This window comes from Haliotis rufescens, unplaced genomic scaffold, assembly GCF_023055435.1.
Source record: "Haliotis rufescens isolate VD_foot unplaced genomic scaffold, xgHalRufe1.0.p SCAF_44, whole genome shotgun sequence".
Taxonomy (NCBI): Eukaryota; Metazoa; Mollusca; class Gastropoda; order Lepetellida; family Haliotidae; genus Haliotis; species Haliotis rufescens.
The window spans coordinates 3,328,288-3,338,144 of record NW_025964157.1 but is presented as its reverse complement, the minus strand read 5'-3'; the positions used below and the strand labels follow the sequence as shown (position 1 = coordinate 3,338,144).

The 9,857-nt window shown below is 37.9% G+C and overlaps 1 protein-coding gene across 1 annotated transcript; it reads right to left on the bottom strand.

Annotated features, from left to right (window-relative positions):
• Positions 1 to 3,382: 3,382 nt before the first annotated feature.
• LOC124136086 (RING finger protein 207-like) lies at positions 3,383 to 9,040 on the bottom strand. Its single transcript, XM_048383083.1, has 3 exons — positions 8,971 to 9,040; positions 7,345 to 7,636; positions 3,383 to 6,016 (listed from the first exon to the last, which is right to left on the bottom strand). The coding sequence occupies exons 2-3, from the start codon at positions 7,634 to 7,636 to the stop codon at positions 4,380 to 4,382; spliced, it is 1,929 nt and encodes a 642-aa protein (XP_048239040.1). The 5' UTR covers positions 8,971 to 9,040; the 3' UTR covers positions 3,383 to 4,379.
• Between the last annotated feature and the right edge of the window lie 817 nt (positions 9,041 to 9,857).

Sequence of the window (9,857 nt, the reverse complement as noted above, 5' to 3'; positions counted from 1 at the left end):
TTCGAAGAGCCGCTAAATCAAATTCACTCACTCATTTAACACATGTACTCTGATTTTTACCAGTTTATAAAGAGATAAATGCATTTTAAATTTGACTGGAATGAACAAATGTCCATCTAAACGTACGAAATTTTAACTGTAATGTTTGAGATTAAGTTACGTAAGGGAGGTTGGGGCAGATTTCTGAAGTTTATTTCCTTCTGCCGGTTAGAAGAATTTGACAATTATAGAACGGACGGAGGATGGAAGGTGGGCAGTACGCTTACTACAAGTTCATTTAGACATTACCCGTGAAGATCCGGGGTAGAATAGGTCTTCAGTAACTCATCCTTGCGACTATGCTTCCCGTAAGAGGCGACTAACGGAATCGGGTGGTCAGGCTCGCTGACAATGTAGATGCATGTCATCGTATCCCAATTATCGAAAATTGCGTGGATCGATGCTAATGATTGTCTGGTCCAGACTCGATTATTTACAGGCCGCCGTCATATGGCTGGAATATTTCTGAGTGCGGCGTTAAACAACAAACAAACAAACAAACAAATCGTTTAGACATTCGATCCTGTTGATTTGATGTGATAGTTACGGAAAGATAGACATTGCTCCTGTATAAACGTACCTTCGTATACATGTACGTTGAGGAACACAAACTCACCCGACTTAATGCAATCAAATGTTACCTCTCCTCACCAAAGACACATATTACAATGGGCTGCACACAAAACTATTAATTTAATGTTCCTCGTGCACATTGTTGCCCAAGGAGAAGAGGGAGATGGGACATTTATGTTTGTTAAGTTTTTATTATTGAAAACAAAAGAGATGCGGAGTTACAAACGGATATGTCGGATATATTGTTTTGAATGTGACGTGTCTTTTCGCCATAACCTCTAAGGAGGTTGTACTTTTGTTTAGTAAGACCTCATCTTATGAGGTTTTACTTTTTCCGGGTACGATCTGATAAGTATAGAAGCATGTAGTTTGGACTTAGTGTTTCAAACTTCCAATGTTCTAAAACGCAAGACAAGAAATGAAACGTGTTCATTATGGATAACGGGAATCAGGCCAACAACCTCTTGATCAGTTGTCAGACACTCTAGCCATTAAACCACACAACTGGTTGAAGGTAGGTGGTTCGTTTGAAGGTTGTTTTTTCCCCTCCAGTTTGCTAATAATCGTTTTATATTTTCTAGTCTCTTACGGGTATTAATTACCAAAATGTCATTTAATTCAACATTTAGGGTCATATCTAGTACATCAAAACTTTTTGTGTGGACAATATTTGATACTGCTGCCTGACATAGAACCTTAGTTTTGTTAATATTGATCTTTGGACCAGACATTTTTTAATGTATCAAGTATATTAAGCGCAATACATAAACTTTGTTCAGATCCATCTAAAAATAAGTCTGTATCATCAGCTTATTGATCAATTTTGTATTCATTATCATTTATTCTGATAGGAGCCTAATATTTTCGCTGATACATCGCCCTGATATAAAAGCTGTTTGATTTTCATGTATTAGTGTTGGCAATGATCTTCAAATACAATTTGCTATGCAGCAACTTAGGATTTTGTACAAAGTATTTAATAGAGTAATGGGTCTCCAATTTTTAAGTATTCTTCTATCTTTATTGGGTTTAGGTATGGTAGTTATAACACCTCTTTTCATAGTGTCAGTCGATTATTCTCAAAGGTATCCTTTATAAATCTATAAACCCAAACAGATATCTGTCGAGAAAAAAATTCAAAATTCAACTGAGAACCCCTCTATACTTGTGGATTTATTACTTTTCATTTTATGGACTTCTTCTGCTATTTCTTCTTTTTGTAAGGGTAATTCAAGTTCATCAAACATTTTATTATCAATTCGGGGAGTGATTATATTTTCAAGGTCTCTTAAGTCATTATGTTCAACCTCAGATGATATTGAATATAGTGAATGGTAGAATTGTTTTTGTTCTTCAAGTATTTGTTTACAGTTAGTTATTATATCTCCATCATCATTTAAAATTGAATATATTGTTTTGGAAGTATAAACTCTATTTTCTAATTTACAAAAAATATTTTGTTGGTTTTTCGCCTTCCTCATACCAGTTATTTCTATTTCTTATATTAGTTCCTTGAATTTCTTCTTCTTTAATTTTTTCAAATTTATATTTTAATTGGCTTAATTCATTTAATTTCTTTTCATTGATGTTTTGGAAATACTATCCTCTATCTCAGAAATATTATTTTCAAGTTTTTCACGTTCTTTATTTTTATTTTTTTTAGAAATGCAGAGACAAAGATAGATTTTCCTCTAATTTTCATTAACAATGTTTCTTGGAAGAGAGAATCGTTTATTGATAATTTCAAATCTTCGTCATCAACAATGTTATCATTAATAGAAGATTTGTCTTTGTATTCATTTTTAGTCTCTGCAATTGTATTTTTGACAAGATCAATATAATGTTTTTAATATAAAAGAGAGGTATTAAATTTCCAATATCCTTTACCCTATCTTTATTCCCAGCATTTGTTAGAGTAAGGAAAATAACGGAGTGATCCGATTTGTATTCTGGCAAAATTGATGAATCTATTGTCATATCTAATAAATCTTGGGAGATTATGAAGAAGTCTAACCTTGCTTGTTGGCGGGGATTTTTTTCCACCACGTACATTTTTCTGAATCTTTATTTAGTTGTCTCCAAACACCCAGAAGATCTAGTTCTTCAATTTTATCCATTAATAATTTTCTTGCTTTTGGATTATTTACATGTTTGTAGTTTTCAAGATCTACATTTGGGTTTAACACTAAATTCTAATCCCCACAAATGACCGTTGAGCTATTGTGAAATTCGGCCATTTTAAAAAAAATAAGCTTATAAAATTCAGGTTTATCGTCATTTGTATCGTCATTGTATTGTGCCCTCTTCTATGTATGAATGCTTTAAAATCTTAAGGCCGAAAGTGATGCAGGTCTCGGACGTTTACCACTTCGGTGAAACTCACGAGCACGGGTATGGTGCTAAAAAACCTAGAAACATAATCGGGGCGAACCGGGATTCGAACCCACAATTACATGGTTAAGGGACGTAACTCTGCACAGCGAATCGCGGCGCCTCAGACGACTGGGCCATCCGTGCCCCCTTACCACACTTAGAAGAACTTGGGTAATGGTGAAATAATTTGTTGCGGATATATCATGATGTAAGAGGGATATATCTACAAAACATTTAGTCATTTGAGCAGATTGTTTTGCTGGGAAATATATAGGGGTCTGTGACCTTTGGACAATGGCCAAACCTGTTGTGATAAAGTATTTGCAGAAAAAAACAACGCTTAAATCTTGGACTCAAACACGTGTTCTAAGTTTCATCGATAAAAAACAACACGGAATTAAACTTTAATAAGCAATTTATTCTTCACAACTGACACCAGGCAGGAGCAGAAGGCGTGGCATGTCCCGTGTGTCCAGACAGAGACAGTTCAGGTATGTGTAGGTTTTGAAGTTTGTTATATGAGTAATATATGTAAAAAAAATCTCCATTTTACGTTTTCACTAATCTTAGTGCCTTCATTTTGGACTACGCTGTAATAAGGGACCGTTTAAGTCAGTGGGAAGTAAAGGTGAAGTGAATGAGTTAAATTTCTACTCACAAAAGGACACTATGGCTTCGTGTATTGATAAAAAGGCACATGTAGTTTCAGGTTTATACATAGGCCATATGTAGTTTCAGGTATATACACAATGTCACTATATAGTTTCACGTACATACAAAATTTCACTTTATAGTTTCACGTATATACAAAATTTCACTTTATAGTTTCACGTATATACAAAATGTCACTATATAGTTTTATGTGTGCACAACACCACTCTGTAGTTTCATATATACACAACACCACTCTGTAGTTTCATATGTACAAAACACCACTCTGTAGTTTCATATATACACAACACCACTCTTTAGTTTCATATATACACAACACCACTCTTTAGTTTCATATACACAAACCACTCTGCAGTTTCATATATACACAACACCACTCTGTAGTGTCATATATCCACAACACCACTCTGTAATTTCATGTATACACAACACCACTCTGTACTTTCATATATACACAACACATAGATACACAACACCACTCTGTAGTTCCCCGAATAACAAAAGGCGCCATTCCAGCAGTTGCCTCATTAACAAGCAATTGTTTATGAGTTATGCGTTAAAATTACATGTGAAGTCCAAATTTTTGCCTTGGAATCGAAAATTGTCTTGATTTTTTTGCCATGTTTTATATGTGAAACATTGTGAACAGCTGAAAAAGAAACCCTACTCTCATTTGTACATACATGTATGTCCTAAGTGCTGACGAGGAAATGATCATTTGTTTACAAATTCCTGTAAGCGGCGCAGAATTTGAATACTTTTACATATCTGTCAGATGTAACATACAGCAGGCCGTCAGCATCAAGACAGACACCACGAGGATCTTTGAGACCATCCTGTTGTGTGAGGACATATCTGACAAACTGTCCCGACTCTGTCAGCTGAATCACCTTGTGGGAGTATGTGTCCACAAGCAGGATATCTCCTGTGCTGGTTGATGTGATGCCACAAGGAGCTCTGTCTCCTGTAGGAGTGTAGGTGAAAACAGCGTCCCCTTCACTGGTCACACATACAAGGGATTTTACTGCTTCTTCACTGACTATCAAGTTGTTGTTCCTGATGATATGGATGTAGTCTGGACTCCCTATCACTCCCGTGTTGATAGACCTCAGTATCCTCCCTGTCATGTCCAGTATGTCCACAGAGTGAGACTGTCCCCCTGTACCTGCCGCCAGCTGTGAAGAACTCAGACAGGCTAGAGCCCAGTACTCCTTGCTTGTCTTGATAGTTGACAGTAATACAGGACCTGGGGTAACATTCACTGTAACTATTTCCTGACTGTCTGGAACACTGACCGCTATCTGACTCTCACTTAACTTGGCAATTTGATAAGGACAATTAGAAAGCAGAAGCTGATTATGAAAGGATTTGAAGTTTGATGTGTAATATGTTTTGAGTCTCTTGTTATTGTAATCTGTAATTGCCATCACTTTCGCACCATCAACAGTCAACACTGTGACGTCACACAAGTCAGGATCCTCCCTGTCCCCATCGTCCTTGCAGTCAATGGTGTGATGTAGAACAGGAGAAGACCCAAGGTCACTCACTCCATGGACGACTTGAACCTCCCCCAGCTGTAGCTCATCAACTGCTTTACTCAGCTTGTCCAGGTCGTGTGTCAATACAACCCTTCCTGCTGCTGGTCTGTTGTCCGTGTCTCTGTTGTCTGTAAAAGTCTCACCCATCGACTCATAGACGGCATACATGTCCATCTCACAGTCGGACGTCACAGCATTGGCTGTGAACTCATACTGCTGCTGGTACATCTGTAGCTCGATCTCCTGGGATTTTATATCTGCTTGTAAGTCATGTAATTGTTTATCAGTAGCTTTGTCGATGTCACCAAGGAGTTTCTTCTCTTTTCTTAAAATAGCACGCATCACTGTATCGCGTGTCTTCATGACTTGATCTTTGAGGGTTTGTGAATTAATTTTCACATCTTGAATTGTAGATTTTCTCTGGGTTATGATATTATTCATAGCTGCAATCTTGATTCCGAGTTTCTCTATTTTGCTTGTCAGTTGTTCCTTCACAAGAGGGGTCATACTCTCTATTGTATCAACATCCTTACATGTCCTGTGTTTTATACTGCAACAAATCGTGCATATTGCCTGCTTGCAGTCTTTACAGAACAACTCTATCGGTTTGTCTCTGTGGACTTGACACATGAAGCGCCGCTTGACCTTTGTCTTGGTGTGATCAGACAAGTGAGCGACTTCATGGTCACACAACCCTGGCATCATGTTGTGCAACTGGAGACATCCTTCACAGTACACAACATCGCAGACAGAGCACCAAGAAGTGGCTGGAGTTGTCTTTCCTTGTTTTGTACAAACACTGCACACATGTTCCTCCACAGCTGAAGAGGCAAATGTTCTTGATTTCATTGGTCATAAAACATGATAAGAATCGGACATTATCTAGGGATATAATAACATTAAAGACGTTACTTTTGTCATAAAGGTACACGCCCATTATGTAGGTGAATATATCACATAACACAGGTTGTAATTAGATATTATTGCTTTAGGAATCCCTAGTCAGTATCTGAGCTAGTGTTTATCATAACCAGAACGGGTATATGGCGCCATTTAAGTTGGGAGTCCAAAATGACAGGAGAGTCAACAATAAGATGTTTATAAATGTTAACGTTACAGGTGCTTTGTCACAGTGGAGGGTCAGCTCTGCAAATTGCACCGTCTTAATGACAGGGCCAACCATGTGTCCTCATCGATTTGAAAAGATGTCAGAGACCAGATTTATATTAAAAAGAAACGCATGTTTTTTTCTTTCTGTTATAACACGTTTGGTTTATGAATTCCGACACAGACAATAACGATATATGAGCTAACTTCTGTTTTAGTTTCGAGAAACAACCCACATAGCCATTGCTCCTTTGGTTTTAGAACCAGTGGAGCTAACAAAAGACCACCAGAGTTTGAAAAGAAGTACAACTTTTTCGGCGCGTGGTATTAATTCAATTAACGCCTTTTTTACATATTTTTGATGGACCTTGAAAAATGTCGGGTTGTTGCATTGTCACCCTTTGGTAAAACAGTATTCAAAGCGCGACGACAAATGGTCAAAATGTGGCGATGTGGCAATGTCCTGTTTTGGTAATTTTGACACTTTTGCTAGTTTTTGTTAGGACGACAATGCTGACATTCTGGTATTCCACAGAACCCATCTAATATCCATTAGACCAAGAATGTGCTCTTTTACTTTGGTATTTGTTTTGAACACTTTGAAATAATGATCCGCCTCAACACCTTGGATTTTATTGAAAAAAATAAATTGTCCCAGAAAGTTCTTGACAAAACCTTATTGTGCTTCTGATATACGCGCAACTAAGATCAACTCCACAGATAAATATCATAACAATTATTTACTAGTTTGTAAACAACATTTACAAGGAATGACGAGTAGCAAGGAGGTAGGTGAATACATTGTATGTAATTATACTTAGTTATGGCACTATATGTCTGAGTTACATTAGATTTTTCATCGGTAGGTCAGGCTGTAATTTCGTTTGTCTTTGTGAGATACTTATCCTGCATTAAATCTATTGACATGAAGTCATAATAAGCCATTTTATGAGCGAATTCTCGTTTATATCCGCGCAAGAGTGTATTTATATATCTCAAACCAAGGTATATTAGTCAGGCAGTACAATACTAAGCTGATTACCCTTTGTGCCGGGACCAAAGTCGTCCATCAGCCCCTGTATGACGTGGCTTGGTTTCAGCTGACTGACCCACTCCTCTACTGGACTGTCAGGGTTGGTCACCTTCGTCTGTTGTCTACAGGAGGGACATGGGATGGACTTGGCTTGTACTGCTTCCGGCTGTGTGCAGGTGTATTTCAGCAGACAAGACTTGCAGAATGTATGATGACAGTGAAGCGTGGCAGGGTCTGTGAACACCTCTGTACAGATGACACAGGTGAGGTGGTTCTCTGTTAGCTTCTTAGCTGTCGCCATCTGAAGCAAATCGGACAGCTAAATGAAGTATAGATGGATGTGTTGTAGACATAATCATAAAACATGTACATGATCGCATTAACCCTGACGTCCAAAGACGTAACATCTTTACAAGCAGTGAGACGGGAGAGAAAAGGAGACGCCCCACTGCATTGTTCTGTGGTGCTGTCTGTGGGTAAAGGGGGGTAACTCTTGTTGTCATACTCTACCCTGAGCAGTGAACATGAGGAATGAATACCATGTTTTGAAAACATGATCAACTGTCGTTTCTGTTATGGACCAATTTCCACAAACACAAAGGCATTTTTTATGTTAGTGAAATATCAATAGTGTCACACTCTTTGTCATAGTAGGGTCAGTGGAGGATAAGTTCAATGTTTCGTTATAGCACAGTGACTCTTTATTTCACTATCATATTTGATAAGATACATTTTCATATGAACTTCCATAAACATTTGATAGATCTTTCATTTTGTATTCTGTCTACGGAGGTTCTACAACATATTTAACCACTATGATTCTGTGCTTGGTAAGAAGCAACTAAAACGTGGATTGGATGGCGTGAACACACAACCTTTGGCCTGGTCAGCTGTGTGTCGCTCTTTCTGTCTGACTTATCGCTCATTCCGGGCCGAGATTTGACTATTTACAGATCCCCAGGCTTGTGTATGGATTATTTTGTATGGAATGTATTTATTTTGTAAAATCCACGTGAAAACATGATCATCAATCTGACTTCAGCTAACTCCTCAACATGTGTCACAAACACTGGTCAATTCCACATGTATGTAGTGTATGTATGTTTCTTCTACTATTTCAATATTGTTTGTTTCCCCACTCACTCCCTCGCTTACTCACTCTCACACGTACTTGCTATTGATCCACCGCACTCCTTTATACACATAGACATGAGGATATATTATACACGCGACATTGTGTGGATGTTGTGGATGTTGTTCAAGGGGACCTTGACCTCTGACCTCATTTCTACTTTCGTTTTAACGGGTCACTATGACCTCAGATAAATGTAGGCAAAACCTTGTCTACCTAGCTGGTGTTAGTTTATGTAGATAACAGTAAATTTGAAAACAGTAAATCTTATCCTTAATCCGCGATGTAGATTCAGCTGCTAACTGACGTGATACAGAAATATATGGATTTAATCATTGTTGACTCCTGTCGCATAGATCTACATCGATATAAAGCTTTCTGTGTTCAACTGAAACCGAGGTGCTTGCAGGTTTACATTATAACACAGGTAACGCAGCAATGTACTGATAGCGAATGTAAAATCTGTATTTGTGTGTGAAATGTTTTGTAACTACGTGACATACCGATATTACAATGGGCGCGTCTTCTCTCTGAAGGCGTCTCAGTTCCTGGTTGCTGGCTCGTGTCACGAGACATAACTTAGTCTCACGTGATCCGCTGACGGCAGGTATATACATGTATCAAAGCAACTATTTACGACTCTATGGTTTGGTTATTAAAGCAAAACTAATAATAGTTTACACATGTGTTTGTGACCACTCAGAATAAATCGTGCTAAAATTGACATACATAGTTTCTCATATTATCTAGTGAACCAGAGTATATTTGCGACATCATATGAAAAGCACAACTGTTATATACGGTGGCCCATAAGGGACATGGAGTATGATTTCAGTTGTATCACAAATTGTGTTAATTTGCAAAAGGTAACGATAAAAGCAAGTGAAATATCAAAATATTGAAAAACAGACTCCATGTCCCTTATGGGCCACCGTAGTTATACATGGCAATATATCGTAGTTGTATCATACGGAATACAATCTGTCGTGGTACAACCCGTAACGATAGGTGAGTGAGTGAGTGAGTTAAAGCTTAACGTCACATCGGCAATATCTCAGCCATATCGTGACGAAACAAAATTGGCATTAACAATATATATTAATTAGTACACAATTCTGCCGACGAAGGGCAGTATAAAAACTAGCATATCACAGATTATCGTAAAACTAGTTTGAATATGTTAAAAGAGATAACTAACATAATCATTTGACAACACATTATAAAAACGGGCTATAGATCGCCACCAACTGAAGGTTGATCACCGCGCTGGGGACCATGGGGACTTACAATACTTTTGCTACCTGCATGGACCCCAGTCGGATTTACATCATCCCTCCAGTTGTTAGCGACGACTGACATAATTTAGCCAAACATTAAAAGAACATATATG